The 18,262-nt window shown below is 41.9% G+C and overlaps 1 protein-coding gene across 1 annotated transcript in view; it reads right to left on the minus strand.

Annotated features, from left to right (window-relative positions):
* Window positions 1-16,590, minus strand: part of enpp6 (ectonucleotide pyrophosphatase/phosphodiesterase 6) — a 55,952-nt gene extending 39,362 nt beyond the window's left edge. Inside the window, exons 1-3 of the mRNA XM_059974352.1 lie at window positions 16,283-16,590; window positions 12,191-12,370; window positions 7,256-7,367 (exon numbers count right to left, since the gene is read on the minus strand). Of these exons, the coding sequence (XP_059830335.1) occupies window positions 7,256-7,367; window positions 12,191-12,370; window positions 16,283-16,523 (533 nt within the window). The 5' untranslated portion in view covers window positions 16,524-16,590. The remainder of the gene's footprint in view (window positions 1-7,255; window positions 7,368-12,190; window positions 12,371-16,282) is intronic.
* Between the last annotated feature and the right edge of the window lie 1,672 nt (window positions 16,591-18,262).

Genomic DNA, 18,262 nt, shown 5'->3' on the forward strand with positions numbered 1-18,262 from the left:
TATTCCCAGATCCCTCTGTGCTACTGCACTCCTCAGTATCCTACCACTCACCAGGTAATACTTACCCTGGTTGGTCCTCCCAAAGTGCAACACTTCACACTGCATTAAATTCCATCTGCCACTTTTCAACCTGTTTTTTTCCAGCTGGTCTAGATCCTGCTGAAAGCTTTTATAGTCCTCCATACTATCAACTACACCACCCCCCCGCCCCCAGTCTTGGCGTCATTCACAAATTGCTCATCCAGTTTAATGCATTAGCAGCCAGATCATTGATCTAGATGACAAACAACAACAGACCCAGCACAGGTCCCTTCAGCACATTAGAATTCACAGGCTTCCAGTCAGCAAGGCAACCATCTCCAGCTACTCGCTGGCTTCTTCCATGAAGTCAATGTCTAATCCGGTTAACATCTGAAATGCCAAGTGACTGCAACTTCTTAACCAACCTCCCATGGAAGACCTTGCTAAAGTCCATGTAGACAAAATCCACTGCATTGCCTTCTTCAACTTTCCTGATTATCTCCCTCAAAAAACTTTAAGATTGGTTAGTCATGATTTACCACGCACAAAGCCACGTTAACTATCCCTAATCAGTCCCAGTCTATCCAAATACTTATATATCCAGTCTGTTATAATATCTTCCATTAAATTTCCCACAATTGATAACAGACTCACTGTCCTATGACTGCCTGACATATTCATAGAGCCTTTCTTAAACTCTGCAACAGTGTTAGTTAACCGCCAATTCTCCAGCACCTCACCAGTGACTAAGGATGTTTTAAATACCTCTGCTAGGTCACCTGTTTTTCCTGCACTAGCCTCCCACAGGGTCCAAGGGAACACCTTGTCAGGCTCTGGTGATTTAGTCACCCAAAATTGCCTCAAGACAGCAAACACTTCCACCTCTGTAAACTGTACAGAACCTATGACCTCACTGCTGCATTTCCTCATATCTGTAGTCTGTGTCCATCTCCCAGGAAAATACAGAAGCAAAGAATCCATTTAAGATCTATTTCAACTTAGATTACCACTCTGATCTTCCAGAGGATCAATTTTGTGCCCTGCTATCCTTCTGCTCTTACTATACCTGTAGAAGCTCTGAGGGTTCTCCTTCACCTTGTCCATTAGAGCAACTACGTCTTCTTTTAGCCCTCCTAATTTCCTTCTTAAGTGTTCTCCTGCATTTCTTACTCAACTGCTCTTGCCTGCCTATAACTGCCATGCACCTCCTTTTCTCTTATCCAGGGTCTCAATATCTCTCTTAAAAAAAGTCCATAAACCTGTTATACTGCCTTTTATTCTGACTAGAACATACAAACTCTATACACTCAAGGTTTCACTCTTGAAAGCCTCCATTTACAAAGTACACCTTTGACAGAAAACAACTCATCTCAGTCCACATTTGCCAGATCTTTTATGAAAATTAGCCTTTCTCCAATAGAACCTCAACCTGAGGAGCAGACCTATGCTTTTCCATAATTACCTCGAAACTAATTATGATCAGTAGATGCAAGGCGTTCCCTTACACAAACCTGCCAAGTTTCATTCCCTAATAGGAGATCTGGTATCACACGCTCTTTAGTTGGATCTCCATGTACTGATTAAGGAAACTTTCCTGAACACATCTGACAAACTCTTTCTCATCCAGCCCTTTTACAGTATGTGAGTCCCAGTCAATATGTGGCAAGATGAAACAACCTCTTGCTTCTTGTAACAGTCAGAGATTTCTCTACAATTTGTTCCACTAGACTGTTGGGTGGTCTATAACGTTATCTCATTAACATGATCATACCTCTTCACATAAAGCCTCACTAGACGAGCTCTCCAGTTTTTCCTGATTGAGCACTGCCGAGACATTTTTTGACTAATAATGCTACCCCTCCTCTTTAAACCTTCCCACTCTATCACACGAAAACAACGGAACCTCTGAACATTGAGCTGCCGGTCCTGTCCCTCTTGCAACTAGGTCTCACTATTAGCTGCATTGTCATAATTCAGCATGCTGACCCATGCCCTGGGCTCATCAGCCTTTCCTACAACACTCCTTACATTAAAATATACAGTGCTCAGAACATTAGTCCTACCACACTCAGCCTTTTGATTCCTGGCCTTGTATGTAGGCTTAACAACTGTTTCCCGTCCCCTTGCAACTCAAGTTTAAAACAGCCCCGTGCAGCACTAGCAAACCTTCCCATTAAGATATTGGTCCCACTTCCAGTTCATATGCAAACCATCCCTTCTGTACAGGTCCCACCTTCCATGGGAGAGAAGCCAATGATCTAAAAATCTGAAGATCTCCCTCCTGCACTAATGCCTCATACAGTTAAGCTGTATGAGCTTCCCATTTCTGGCCTCACTAGCTCATGGCATGGTGATGAGATCACAGCCCTGGAGGTCCTGTTCTTTAACTTAGCACCTAGCTTCCAAAATTCACTTTGCAGGACTTCATCACCAACCCTACAAATGTCATTGGTACCAACGTGGACCATAACCTTCAGCTGCTCAGCCTCCCATTAAGAATGCTGTGGACCTCCTTTCAGTTCCCCTAACCAATAAACCCCTTATCGCTACAGTTCACTTATTCTCCCCTCCACCTTCCTTTCTGAGCCGCAGAGCCAGACTCATTGACAACAGTGGCTTTCCCCAGTTAGATCATTTCTCCTCCTCCTCTCCTCCCCCCCCCCCACTCCCAACAGAATCCAAAGCAGAATTACCATTCTTGAGGAGAAAAGCCACAGGACTACTCAGCACATGCTGCCTATTCCCCTTCCCTCTCCTGTCCATCACCTAGGTACCTGCCTCCTACAACTTAGGGGTAGTTCCAATCTATCACCTCCTCATTCCCCAATGAGAGCTGAAGGTCATTGACCTGAAGCTCCAATTCTTTAGCATGGTGTCTAAAGAGCGACAGCTCGGTGTACTTTGTGCTGATGTAGTAATCAGGAACACTGGAGGTCTCCCGAAGTTCCCACCTTCACACAATGAACATACCACTAACTCTAGGCCCATTCTCAGCACACAAGCTATACACCAACAGTAAAAAAAATTACTGGAAACTTACTTAGAGACTGCATCTGCGCTTGCCCAAGTCTGTTGAGCTAAAGCCAGATCACTCTAACACTGCCCCACTCAAACGATGGCCACTCCAGTTACACCACCCTTTTCTTTATATCTCTATACAAGTTCCAATATATACACACATTGAAAAAGAATTACTACAAGGATTTTTCTCACGTGCTTTGAGTACTCTAGATGAGTTCATGTTCTTTAAGCATAAATCATAACAGCTTTAGTATAATAATTGTATTCTATATTATCATTAACTGAAAAGATGGCAACACAGTGTTTAAATTAACAGGTTAAAATTCAGAAGCCTAGACCATTCATCCAGAGACAATTCCAATTTTCCCTTCAACAAGTGTAGAAATTATGCTCAAGTAATTAAATAAACCAGGAAGTGGTGGGGAATAAAACTTCTGCAATTCTTGCCTGCTCCATATGTGACTCTACACTCACCAGTGTGGTTGACCCTTCAGTTCAGGGTACTTTGTGGTAGATGTTAAATACTAGCATTGCCCACCGTGTCCGCTTCCCATTAATAAGTACGTATATCAACCATGTTATATACAGTAACAGAGGAACATAATATGGTACAGAATATGCTGTGGTAGCAATTCCCATGCCAATGTTCCTTGAATCCTCAACTATGTGAGGATTCAAAGGAAACTTGTCAAAAGGCAATAGAAAGTTTTGGTTTTACGTTCATAAAAATCTAGGTCTTAGGATCACAAATCCAGTAATGTAATCACTACACATTACTCTCCAAACAGGGATGTCTACTCTAATGGAAGTGGTATTGGAAGTCGATTAAAACTGAATGTTTCAGAGCTTTGGATCAAAATAAAAAACAAGGAAATCACTATTTCCCTCCTGAAGAACAGTAGTTCTTCATTTCAGGCGAGCTAGAGACACAAATAGCAATGTGGATTACAAAATGAAACATTTACTGGCAAGAGCAGTTCAATAGTACCAGTTCTGACCAAAATGACTGAGCCATCAACGCCATGTTGAACCTCCATCAGATCATGAGATAATCTATAGACCATAAGACATAGGAGCAAAACTAGACCATGTGGCCTATCAAGTCTGCTCTGCTGATCCTTTTTTTTTAAAATTTCCTCCTCAACCCCAGTTCCCAGCCTGCTCCCTGTAACCTTTGATGCCATATCCAATCAAGAACCTATAATCTCTGCCTTAAGTGCACCCAGCGAACTGGCCTCCACAGCTGTCTGTGGTAATAAACTCTACAAATTCACCACCCTCTGGCTAAAGAAATTTCTCTGCATCTCTGCTTTAAATGGATGCCCCCTCTATCCTGAGGCTGTGTCCTCTTGCCCTAGATTCCCCCACCATGGGAAACATCCTTTCCACATCTACTCTATCTAAGCCTTTCAACATTTGAAAGGTTTTGATGAGATTCCCCCTCCCCATCCTTCTAAATTTCAGCGAGTATAGATCCAAAGCCATCAATTGATCTGCATATGATAACCCTTTCATTCCCGGAATCATCCTTTTGAACCTCCTCTGAACCTTCTCCAGTGCCATCACATCTTTTCTTAGGTGAGGAACCCGAAACTGTTCACAATACTCAAGGTGAGGCCTCACCAGTGCCTTATAAACCTCAGCATCACATCCCTGCTCTTGTATTCTAGACCTCTTGAAATGAATGCTAACATTGCATTTCCCTTCATCATCACCGACTCTACCCACAAGTTAACCTTTAGGGTGTGCTGCTCAAGGACTCCCAAGTCCCTTTGCAACACTGATCTTTGGATTTTCTCCCCATTTAGAAAATAGTCTGCACATTTACTTCTACCACCAAACTGCATGACTATGCATTTTCCAACATTGTATTTCATTCACCACTCTCTTCCTCATTCTCCTAATCTGTCTAAATTCTTCTGCAGCCCATCTGTTTCCTCAATACTACCTGCTCCTCCACCAATCTTCATATCATCGGCAAACTTGACAACAAAGCCATCTATTCGATCATCTAAATCATTAATATACAGCATAAAAAGATGCAGTTTCAACACCAGCCCCTGCAGAATACAACTAGTCACTGGCAGCCAACCAGAAAATGATCCTTTTATTCCCACTTGCTGCCTCCGACCAATCAGCCAATGCTCTCACCATGTCAGTAACTTTCCTATAATACCATGGGCTCTTAACTTGGTAAGCAGCCTCATGTGTAGCACCTTGTCAAAGGCCTTCTGAAAGTCCAAGTATGCAACATCCACTGCATCCCTTTATCTATCCTACTTGTAATCTCCTCAAAGAATTCCAACAGGTTTGTCAAGAAAGACGTTCCCTTAAATGACTCAGTTTATAATGAGATAATCTGAAGCCTTGTCCTTATTAACTTGCCTATTAATGAGAAGTACTTCCAAGATAGAACAGTTTGAAATGTCAATAGTGCAGGTCCATCAGCCTGCTCAATGCAAGAGCGCATTGGTGCATGGGCTCAAATTTGGATTTAATCAGGAGTAATTGATTTTTTAGGAGATTTGGGTGCATTGGTATAGTCATATGAGGTTCTCTAGCATTACCTGGAGAAATCATGAAGTACAAGACTCCAAAAATGGGAAAGACAATCTTCATAGAGTGGAGATTGTTATACAGTGCTGCCTGTACCAAAGGAATCATCTTGTGGCTCATGAAATATGTCCAGCATGGTGGGCTCCTTGCTGCCTGGAATAAGTCAATCCACGTTTTAAAGTCAAATGTCAACAGGAAATCAATGACTGGCAAGAGCAAAGTACATTTTGCAAAGTTAATATCAGCATTAAGGATGAGCACATTTCATAGCATAAAAACAAGCTGTTGCGATTGGCAACAGAAGAGGATGCAGATGCTCAAATCTGAAGCAAAAAAAAAATCTGCTGAAGGAATTCAGTGTGGCTCAAGTAGCATGTGGGGAGAAAAAGTCCTAGGTTCAAGCTTGTTTTTTTCCCTCCACGTGAAGAAGAGGCCTGGGGTCAGCCTCACTGAACCATAAAGTGGTGGCCAAATGACCAAAAGGTTGGTTGGTGTACTGTGGTAGCTGTCCATCATATCTGACAATGGCAGGGAAACCCTGTGTAGGACTGTTTTTAAATTGGAAAAGCCATTTCACTCGGACAGTTCCACTCTCTCAACCTCAGAAGTCTGGGTCCAGTGGCACAAGTAATCGTCACAACTGGGACCTCCCTTAGTGGTAGTGGATGATCGTGACTTCTTCTGTGCCTCTTCATGCCTTTTGCTCTCCATGGAGCATCGCAAAACCACCTTCCTGGCCATTGGAACTCACTGTAGATCTCAACTTGCCCAGTCCACTGCAGCTGACTTTGCATGCTAGGACAGGCATATTCCTATCTTGCTGGGGTACGAGGCCCGCCAACTACCCTCACCTGTTAAAGCAGTGTACTGGGGTGTGGCTGCCGTCTCATGCAAACAGCTACCTGGAGCCACAGGTGAGAGCTGAGTATCCGTTGGGGAACAAAGGGCTGCCCCAGACTGGTCACGACAAGCCCCTTCACCAGAGGTGCTAACCTTCCGTGGACACCCCATACACCCCAGGATCGGGTGAACGGGATTGTCACTTTCAATCTAGTGCACTGTATTACTATCACAAAACAACAAATTTCACAACTAATGTCAGCGACCATAAAACAGACTCTGAAAAAAGAAATTGTTGATGTTGCTTTGGGTCAATCTCCTGCATCAGGACTGATTTAATTGCCTGTTCTCTTTCAGTAACTCCATCTGCCTTTCCTCCAGCAGATTGCTTGTCCTTGTGATTGAAAATATGGAATGAAAAGACAGCACAAGAACTAGACTGAAAATGAGTGTGTCACTGAAGCATTCGGAAGTGGTAAAATAAAGCCCATGGAATGGTGGGAAAACTTGTACTTTCAGTCATCAGTGGCCACTCAAGTCCGCATTCACTTCCCTCAGCACCAAGTAGAAATCCTGTATATACAGGTGACAGGCAATTCAATAAATGGAGCAGAAATGATCAAATATTAAGCTTCATGATGTAACTATATTAGCACTGTGGGAGGAGAATATTTGGCAGAACTAACTTCAGAGGTGATAAAACACAGGAAAGGATGCTCTCTAAGCCCATCATCTAGAAGGCCTCACGCAAAATAGGACGGCAAAAAATAAATATATCAAAGAAACAGTCCTCAAGTGCTATTTCAAGATGTCTTACCTGAAGTTATCAAGAGCATCTAAAACAGCAGCCTCAATGTCTTGGTCAGATGGGTTGTAGTAGTAATTTCGACAGTACGTTGGAATCACATCCCGGATCTTAACCTCACAACCTAATAAAGAGAAAACAATTATTCTGTATGCTTCCTTTTATATTTTAGCTTTAGAAAGTCACTCCTGCCCATCAGAGTTGCTTTAATTAGAAGTAACATGTCACAACAACAAACGTTTTGGTCACAGGCCCAGCACTTTAAAGCTCAGTTGGTGCTGAGCTCTAGGGGATAAGGGCAAGACCTTGTCTTCATATGCTGCCATGGTGCAGAGAAGATAGGCAGGCCTACGCCTAGGGCTTGGTTGGGGTAATAGTAGAGGAAAGGGGGGATGAATTGGATATAGTGGCAGGAAAATGTTGGACAAAAGCCAAAGGCGATTTGCGGCTCAGATGTCAGGCAACGTGAAGAGTGGATGTTTACTGGGTGTAGGTGGTGGGCAGTGTGAAAAAAGAATTAGTTCAAGTGATCGGAGTTGTCTTGGGCTCAGTTTTATGCAGTTATATGGCAGGAACACCAGCAGTATACTTCATTAGGAGTTTGAGGAGAATTGGTATGTCAAAAAAGACTCCAGCAAATTTCTACAGAGGTGCATTCTGACCAACTACATCTCTGTTTGGTACTTCAGCTCCAATGTACAGAATCACAGGAGGCTGCAGAGGGCTGCAGACACTGGCAGCTCAGTCCTGGGCACAAACTTCCCCACCAAAGAACATTCGGAAAGGCTGGTGCCCCAAGGTGGCATTCATCATGAAGGACCCTCGCTAGCCGAGACATGCCTCTTCTCATTACCGTCAGGGAAGAGGTACAAGAGCCTGAAGACTCATGATCAATGCTTTAGGAACAGCTTCTTCCCCTCTGTCATCAGACTTCTGAATGGTCCATGAACACTACTGCACTCCTTATTTATCATTGTAATTTACAGTGATTTGGTATGCTAGCAATACTGCTGCTCAAAGCAACAAATTTCACTACCTTCATCTGTGACAACAAAACTGATTCTGATACCAATTCTACTAAAAAAAATCAATTTAGGCAAATTTTTCACCCTTGCTCCCTATACATAAATAAACATTTGGACACATTCAACAAAACTCACTCCCAGTAGTGAGACAGGCATTGGAGGTAGAACTATAGTTCAGAAGCCCCTGTATGATACAGATTCAGTGAGCTAGGAGCTATGTTCATGTTGTATGACTCACTACAACCCCGAGTTACCGATCAGCCAACAATAAATTCTTTGAGGTACACTTAGATGAAAAGTTGGAGTATTAATTTAAATTATTGCGTAAAATGTACACTGGCATGAAAGTAGAATACCTACTGAATGAAACAAAAGATTTCAATAGGGCACGCAAGAACCAGTGTGAAAGGACTTGGATCTCCAGATGTGGTATCCAGGGATCAAAGGCACAAGAGGAGGGTGTGTGCTGAGACCAGTTCAGCCTGGTGGCTTACTTCTGCACGGATGATTTTATGGTCATTCGACTCAGCTAATGTTACCATGTTCACCACTAAACCAACAAAGAAAAGGTTCAAAGAATTGCATTGCTTGTAAATTAACTATTTTTCTTGATGAGATCTAGTGGCTCATGACACACATTAGATGAAATGGCAACCAAATTGGTTGTTGTAAGAGCTGCCCTTGAGTACATGATTTGATTGTTTACCAGATATATACTGAAGAGGTACGCCACCACCTAACTTACTCATCAAGCCTAATCTTACTAATCAAATTATTTAAAAGTAAGAAATAACAAGGTTCCCAACATTTTCCCAAGCAGCACACCACTAGTCACTGGTCTCTAAACAAACTTTACCCAAGCATTGGTAGATCCTTTTCCACAGAATTCCCTCCGGTACCTTCCCAATTACTGATGTCAGGCTGGCTGGCCTGTAGTTCCTTGATTTGTCCTTGCTACCCGAGCTCCTCAAGGGGCTCAGCAATTCCTCCTCCAGCATCCCACAAAGTCCAAGGATGCACTCAGTCAAGCCCTGGGGTTTTATCCACTTTAGTGCACTGTAAGGCTGCAAATACCTCCTGCCTGTCCTCCACAACTTCTCCACTGATTATCTTTATCTCTTGAATTGCTTCTTAGTGAATTCCACGGAGCTCTCCCCCCCCCCCCCACCACCAAATTCAACAGGGAATTTGGACATTTCACCAGTGACTGCACATCCTGGGCCCAGAGCATCACGAGCACAACTGCTGGCTCAGGAGCTACTCTGAATGTGAAGAGATGCAAGCCTCATATGTCAGGACAATCTTAGCTAAGTAGTAGTGGAATGGTCACCCAATCCACCACAATTTCTCCTCGGGACACAAAATGGATGGAACGCACAGACTTACCTTTAGCACAGATCTGACATCTAAACCCCCTAACCTTCCAACTCTTAAGTAATTTAATGGTGACTACATTACCAATTATCCATAAGCCCTCTGTTTTCAGTTTAGACAGGATAATGAAACTTCAGAATCCATTTGGCAAACAGATTTCCAGGTCTTTTCCATCAACATGTTTGAGACAAGGTCATATAATATTATTTTACCAACACATTTTTCATAGTCTGCTAACCTCTACCATTAATCAGTCACCCCTTTCCTCAGAGACATACCTGCACTTAAAGAGTCTTCATCTTGCAAAATTCTTTTTGACGTTTTCCTGGAGTGATTTGGAACAGGAAGCTTAAATTTAATGTTAATCTGATGCACTGTTTTTCTAATGAGCTGTTCAACTTACTGCCTGGAGAATTTTAGTTTTCTTTCCATTTCTCAGAGCAAGGTTTTGACCATTTGGGAAATTACAATTTTGTTTCACAAGATTTAATGGCCTAGTGATTTTGAAAACGCTGCCTGGCCTGAAGATTCCTTTCTCTGTTAGCGCCACAAGGTCAAAAGTTGAGTTGTATTGTGTAATTCTCAAGACAAGGAGAACTGCAACATAAACTTAACATCTTTACTGATCACATTAAGTGCCTGACTGTAATTCTCCCCGGCTCAGTTCGAAAAGCCTCGACTCTGCCCATGCTATAATAATGAGCCAAATGCTCTTCTTGCCAGCAAAGCATGTTCTACACCCAGTAAACTGGAGCTCATCAATACCCACCTTGCTGATATCATATTATCATATGATATTTATCATATTTATTTATTACATGCACATCAAAACATGTAGTGATATGCCTAATATTCCCTTAATATCTAAGCATTGCTTGTGTTAATAGCCAAGAATATGCTGAGACAGCCCCAACATAGCCCACAGCGTACAACACATGACAACTAAACCCTAACCTGACCCCCAACTCCCCACCTGTTCTCCAAAACTATTACTATAAACCTAAAAATCAACAAAGCCACAACATAGTTGCACATTGCATCTCAGTACCATCTTGACCAGAAGACTGCACTATATTCATGCTGCACCCTACTGATCCTCTGTTCAAAGGGATCTCAAATGTTTAAATACACTATATCTCAATTTTCTGTACTTATTTTATAATTTACCACCCCCTCCCAAGTCTTGCCTTTATCTCTATAGATACTTTCTGTCTTGCATATTACTGCTCACTCTCAGTTCAGATCTGTTAATTATTCTCAGGTTTAATCCTTATTGCCGGCTGGTGGCTTCGTGGCATCAGCACCGGACTTCGGAGCAAAGGTTCCCAAGTTCAAATCCAGCTGGCTCCCTCGCACACTTTCCATCCGTGCTCAGGTTGAGCATTGAACTAACAACTCAGCCTCGTAAAAACAAGAAAGCCTGCTTAAAAAAAAAACGTCATCACAATGTCGTCCTGATGACTCCACTATGGTGGAAAGGGAAGGCTGAAGAGAATGAGCGGGTGAAAATAAATCTATCTAGGTACTGTATGGGAACATAAATATCAAGAAACAGGAGTAGTCCATGCAGTTTTTTATTCTTGCTCCACACTCAATCACAGCTGATCAGCACCACTTTCCTCTCCTAACCCATATCTCTCATTCCCTTCATATCTAAATATCTATTGAGATACATTTTTTAAATATTGAGTAACTGAGACTCCACAACACCTCTTGGATAATGGATTCAAAAGATCTACCACCATCCAATTGAAGGAAATTTTTCTTCATTTCTCTTCTGAAAGGGCAAATCTTCACTTTGAGCCTGATGCTGGTTCAAAACATCCCACCCATCAGCACCTTCAGTACATTTAAATGAAATAATCTCTCATTCTTCTGAACTCTGAAAGGGAGTGCCAAACACACTGCATCCCACTCTCTCACTCTACCCAGTTCTTACACTCCACAACCTATCTGCAGCTCATCTCCAGTCTGTTTATTCTCTCTTCATACAACTATCCTGCCATTCCAGGAATCAGTTTGGGAAAGCTTCTCCACATTCCCTCTGTTACAAGCATATCCTTCCTTAGAAATGGAGGCCAGGTTGACCCAGGCAAGTTCTTTACACAGAGAGTGGTGGGCGTGTGGCCCAGTCAGGTGTGGTGGTACAGACAGATAATTAGGGTTGTTAAAAAACTCTTAGATGTGGGCATAGATAATAGAAAAATAGAGGGTTAAGTAGGAGGGATTGAGCGTTGATTAGGTTAAAAGGTTGGCACAACATTGTGGGCCAGAGGCCTGTACTGTGCTGTAATGTTCTATGTTCTATTCACTTAGCCCTTGAAATCTCTACGACTTCCTCAGCCCCGTAACTACCTAAGAGTGTGCCATTAGTAAATTTGGATTTACAGTATTGATTTGCTTTTCTAAATCACTGATAAAAATTGTGAAGCACCTATATTCAGCACTTCAATACCCTAGTCAGTTGTTTGAACAATTCAGTGTACCTTGGCTCTGTTAAATTACTCATGAGATGGGTGGAAAGACTGATGTGATGTAAAGTACTAACCTGGCCAGAAATACATGTAAACATTTCTGTTGTTCTTCATCATGGAAACCCAAATGGGTTCCGATGCATCCCACCACATAGGGAGCCGGCTGTCTTCATTCTCACCAATCAGGAAGGACTTGTTTGTTTTCTCATCCCACATGTAATTTCCAACCATCTGGTGCACTTCACAATGATGTCCTGCAAGGTGCACACACAAAGCATAATAAACAGGAAGTATTCTTAATGTTCACTAGACTAATACGTCCATCAGCTTGAGCAATAATAAAAAATAATAAAACAAGAGAAAACCTGCAGTTGCTGAAACCCAAGCAACCCACACAAAATGCTGGAGGAACTCAGCAGGCCAGGCAGCATCCATGGAAAAGAGAACAGTGGGCATTTTAGACCAAAACCCTTTGGCAGGACTGGAGAGAAAAAAAAGCTGAGGACCAGATTTAAAAGGTGGGGGTGGGGGGGGATTGGAAAGAGGAGAGAGAAACACAAGGTGATGGGTGAAACCTGAAGGACAAGGGGATGAAGAGCTGGGAAGTAAATTGGTGAAAGAGACAGAAGATCATGGAAGAAAGAGAATTGGGGGAGGAACATCAGAGAGAGGGAACGGGGATGGGCAAATGATAAAGGAGAAGGAGGGGCATTATCAGAAGTTCAAGAAATCGATGTTCATGCATTCAGGTTGGAGGCTACCCAAACGGAACAAAAGGTGTTGTTCCTTCAACCCAAATGTGGCCTCATCACAACAGTGGAGGAGGCCATGGATAGACATATCAGAATGGGAATAGGAAGTGGAATTAAAATGGGTGGCCACTGGGAGTTCCCACTTTTTCTGGTGAATGATAAGCAAATAAATAATAAGCAAATTTACTGATTGCAGCTTTATGTCTGTCTTCGTTAGCATTAATATCTTTTAACTGATCAATTTTCAATGTGTAAAAACATAAAAGATATTTTTCCAACATATTCACTCACAGGCCCTGAAGTACACTCAGTAGCCACTTTATTTGGTACAGGATTAGAACCCAGTCTGTGCTTCTGCTGCTATAGCCCATCCACTTCAACATGCTGTGTAATTAGAGATACTCATTTGCACACCGTTGTTCTAACATGTGGTTATTTGAGTTTCTGTTGCCTTCCTGTCAGTTTGTACCAGACTGGCCATTCTCCTCTGACATCTCTGATCAACATTTCACAACCAGAATTACTACTCACTGGATTTTTAAAAAATTTTTTCGCACCATTTTTTGTAAATTCTAGAGACTGTTGTGCTTGAAAATCCCAGATCAGCAGTTTCTGAGATACTCAAGTCACCCTTTCTGGCACCAACATTCACTCCACGGTCAAGGTCACTTAGATCCCATTTCTTCCTCTTCCTGATAGTTGGTCCGAACAATACCTGAACCTTTTGACCATGTCTGCACGCTTTCATGCATTGGGTTGCTGCCACATGACTGGCTGATTAGATATTTCTATTAACGGGCAGCTGTTTAAGTGTACCTAATAAAGTGGCCACTGTATGTATATCAATTTGCAATGCGTAAAAATATAAAGGTACTTTTCCGACATCATCACTGATTAGTGGATCTGAAGTATATTCTAATAGACACAGGAAAATTGATCCTTTGCTGTGAGAGTTAGTAAAGTAAATGAAAATTATTTAGAAGAGGTTTCCTACTTAAACACCTTTTGCTGAACTCACCAACTTTTGCTGAAGTCAATTGTGGAATTTGATTATGATCTTGACAACAATCAGCTAACTCAGCATTGTTCAGGAATCAAACCTGTGGACTCTGTAAATTATCAACTGCACATAACTAATTTCCTCCTGTCATCCCAGGAGCCTTGTGGATGTTTAATAATTTTACTTTCTACACAACCCATCCTTCAGTCATTTCCACTTAACCCATTAGCCTTATCTAGAAGTTATTACATTAATGGGTGTCAGCTGTGGCTCAGCTGGTAAAGCTGGTGGGTTCAAGTTGCATCCCAAAAATTTGAAAGGCAAATAAAATCATGCAGTTGTAAAATGCTACACAGACAGAGGCGCAACTTTTTTTTTCAAAAAAACTTATATGTAAAGCTGGGTATTTTCTCAGGTATATGTAAAACATCTTTATTGAGGGAGAGCAGGAGGGTGTTTACTCCTGTCTGGGTCAATAACTACCTTCAAAACCAAAACACAGTAACAGATTATTTGATCATTATCATAATGTGCTCGCTGCATTTGACATTCAACAATTGCCACACTTCAAATGAATGCAACAAATTCAAATTGGATGCAACATGATTTAGAATATAAAGGTCATGAATTGTTCATCTTTTTTTAAACTTAAGGCTAATGGAAAGAATCCACTGAACATTTCAACAGTTCAGGCTTCTAGCTGGGTCTTCTTCAGAAGGGCGTTTCTGAAAATGTATGTTGGGTTTACCAGCATCTGAGATCCCATTCCACAGCATTCAGGGACAGCAACTTTCCTGTAAACATCAGGCTGTGAACCTACCAGCAGAACTACATTCTTATTTCAGCAATGCAACATTGTAGACCACTTCTTGCATTGCCAATCATGGATTCAGTCATGACTTTTTCATTGTTGGAATAATTTAAATACAATTTATATTTTGCGTGTTGTCTATATCTACCTGCCTGTGACGCTGCTACAAGCTGTTCATTGCACTTCTACTTCATCATATGTGTATCCACGATAATAAATTGGACTTGATGAAAGAAAGACCAACTGATGCATCTCTGATAGGGCAGGAGAGTCAGAGTCACTATCTAGAAGTTATTTTAAATTTATACTTTTAGGGGCACAATATAACGGATGCATGATTAATTTATGAACAGACATACATACTTTATTGATCCTGAGGGAAATTGGGTTTCGTTACAGCCGCTCCAACCAAGAATAGTGCAGAAATATAGCAATATAAAACCATAAATAATTAAATAATAATAAGTTAGTCATGTCAAGTGGAAATAAGTCCAGGACCAGCCTATTGGTTCAGGGTGTCTGACACTCCGAGGGAGGAGTTATAAAGATGCTTACATGAGCGTCTCCCTTTTTGCCTGCATTCCACCCACAGCCAAAGCGCTTCCTATCTATGTACCAGCTCGACTGGCTACTAAATGTTGTAATTGTACACGAGTTTATCACTTTTTCTGACTTCCTCTTACCACTAAAATGAAAATCTTGCCCCCTCTAACCCTTTCCCCTTAAACCTATGCCCCCCCCCCAACGTTAAGACTTTCCTTCGGAAAAATAATGTTATCTATGCCCCTTGCATTTTATAAGGTCACCCGTCAGCTTCCAACATTAGCGAGGGATTCGCAGACGGTGCTGGTAAAACGCACCGAGGTGAAGGATCAGCCATAAACGCGGATGAATTGCATAACGGGCTCTAAATGCCAAATAACCTCCTCCTGTTCTAATGTTTAGTGCTTATTGCTTCCCCCTTAAGTCTCTTTGCCCACTGGGACAAAGTCACCACCCATCTCCTGTGTTCTGAACTCTGATATCTTCTCGTACTTCATTCGGCATTTGAGGGACTAAAAGCAAGAAAATGTTTGCGTAATTAAACCTCACAGAAACCCATTCCCCCCAGTAGTTGCTTCTTTCACTACAGTTGGGCTGAATGGATGCCGGTTCCTCAGTTCCCCTCGGAGAGGCTTTGTATAATTCAGAAACTGTCGATGGCGCCTTTCGGAAAAGGAAACAACCCCCAACAAGATTCCCAATCAGTGTAAAGCGAATTCAACATGTGGTCGTTTTAATCACGTTACTTGCGTCAAACTAACCAGTTATATAAGTTAGCAGGGTGCGTGAACATTCAACCCAATCCATATTTATAAATAACACGTCTATAAATGATTATCAGTTAGTACAATTTAATATTAAATTGTAATTAAATCTTTGCTACATATTATTCAACATTTAAAAGTCAGTATACCATTTTACAGGTTTTTAAAAACTAATTGACTGATTTTTTTTGTTTTTCACAGATCTAACGGTGGTCATCTAATATTTTTGTTTTGATGTCCCGAGAGTGTTTCCCTGTACAAAAATTCACGCCACCCCCTTTCTGCAGATCACTTACCAGTCATGAGGGAGTAGTAATTAGGATACGAATTGCTGGGAAAGTCCGGAGTTAGGTACTGGGCTTGGATGCCCATCTGTACGATCTCTCGGAACCCCGGCAAATTCTGCAGCTCCGTCTCATTGATGTAATCATGGCGAAAGCCATCTATTAGGAAAACGAGCAGTTTTCGGCCCGCGAGACATGGAGTGGAGAGACAGACTATCAAAACGATGACGCTAAGAGCTGCATGCCTGCCCATGGTAATCCCAGGCTACGCCGCAGTGATGTTGGCACTGGGTAGATGCAGACTACAGACTGATATGAAGAAGAGTTGATAGTTCAGCTATCTATAAAGGGAGGGGACGTGAAGCATACCAGAGTTCAGATAAAGGGGAAACAAAGTACGTGCACGCTAATTAACGTTATTTTAATCCAAAATTCATAGGGAAATAGGTTAACTTCTATTAAATAAAAGAGTACATTTATATTATAGTGCAATTAAACTATTGGACTAGTAATCCAGTGTTAGAAAAATGGAAACAATTATTTTGGATGTAGTATTTTCTACCCAAAAAGCACAATGACATTTCATTTTTCTCTTTTGAACCAAGAATGCTGACGTTTATACAAGTGGTTCAGATGCCTGAACTCAAAATTCAGTCATGTGATACAGTTAAATTCTCTTAATTAATTTGGAATCCGTAATACTGGCCATGTTACTAATGCTCCGTTTAAAAGTGTGCACAGTCTCTTAAAGAAGGAAATCTGGTGCTGATTTGTTTAGTGATTCCCAAACCCAGACCTGCATAGTGTGCCTTGCAATCTATTCCTTTCATAGTCATAGAACACCAGAGCACAGAAACAGGCCCTTCAGCCCATCCATGCCAAACTATTATTCTGCCTAGCTTTCAACCAAAGTTTTATAAGGCATTAGCCAGACTGCACTTCAAGTGTTTGCAGATTGTGTTTGTCTATTATTGTGGCTTAAATGAAGATCAGACCACATTTTGTGAGTAATTAATGTAGAGAACCAGGTAACTGCAAGGGGTTCACGAACGTTTTCTTGCAACTGTATGTAATAGAACACTATGTAAAGCATTGTCCTGGATGTAAGAATAAAAGGTATTGCAGTTTATTCTTGAAATTAATTTTTAATTATGAATGGTCTGTAGATAGTAAAAATATACCTCTCTGTACTTGAAGACAAATACCCAGTCAGCCCACTCAGCAATACCCATGACTGTCATCACCCGCCGCTCCAATCTGCTAATTAAATTGGCAGATGATACTACATTTATACTGAGGCAGCCTACAGAGAGGAAGTCATCTCCCTGACACAATGGTGTCAAGAAAACAACCTCTCCCTCAACGTCGCAAGAACAAAGGAGCTGGTTGTGGACTACAGGAGGAATGGAGCCAGGCTAACCCCTATTGACATCAGTGGATCTGAGGTTGAGAGGGTGAACAGCTTTAAGTTCCCGGCATACACATCATCAAGTATCTCACGTGGTCTGTACATACCGGCTGTGTGGTGATAAAAGCACGACAGTGCCTCTTTCACCTCAGACGGTTGAAAAAGTTTGGCATGAGTCCCCAAATCCTAAGGACTTTCTACAGTGGCACAGTTGAGAGCATCCTGACTGGCTGCATCACTGCCTAGTATGGGAATTAGGATGCAAAACTGGGCTGAGAAGTGACAGATGGAGTTCAACCCAGTTAAGTGTGAAGTGGTTAATTTTAGTAGGTCAAATATGATGGCAGAATATAGTGTCAATGGTAAGGCTCTTGGCAGTGTGGAGGATACGAGGGATCTTGGGGTCCAAGTCCATGCAGCTCAAAGCAGCAGTTCAGGTTGACTCTGGTCAAGAAGGCATACGGTGTATTGACCTTCATCAATTGTGGAATTGAATTTAGGAGCCGAGAGGTAATGTTGCAGCTATATAGACCCTGGTCAGACCCCACTTGGAGTACTGTGCTCAGTTCTGGTCGTCTCACTAC

This window comes from Hypanus sabinus, chromosome 7 (assembly GCF_030144855.1).
Source record: "Hypanus sabinus isolate sHypSab1 chromosome 7, sHypSab1.hap1, whole genome shotgun sequence".
Taxonomy (NCBI): domain Eukaryota; kingdom Metazoa; phylum Chordata; class Chondrichthyes; order Myliobatiformes; family Dasyatidae; genus Hypanus; species Hypanus sabinus.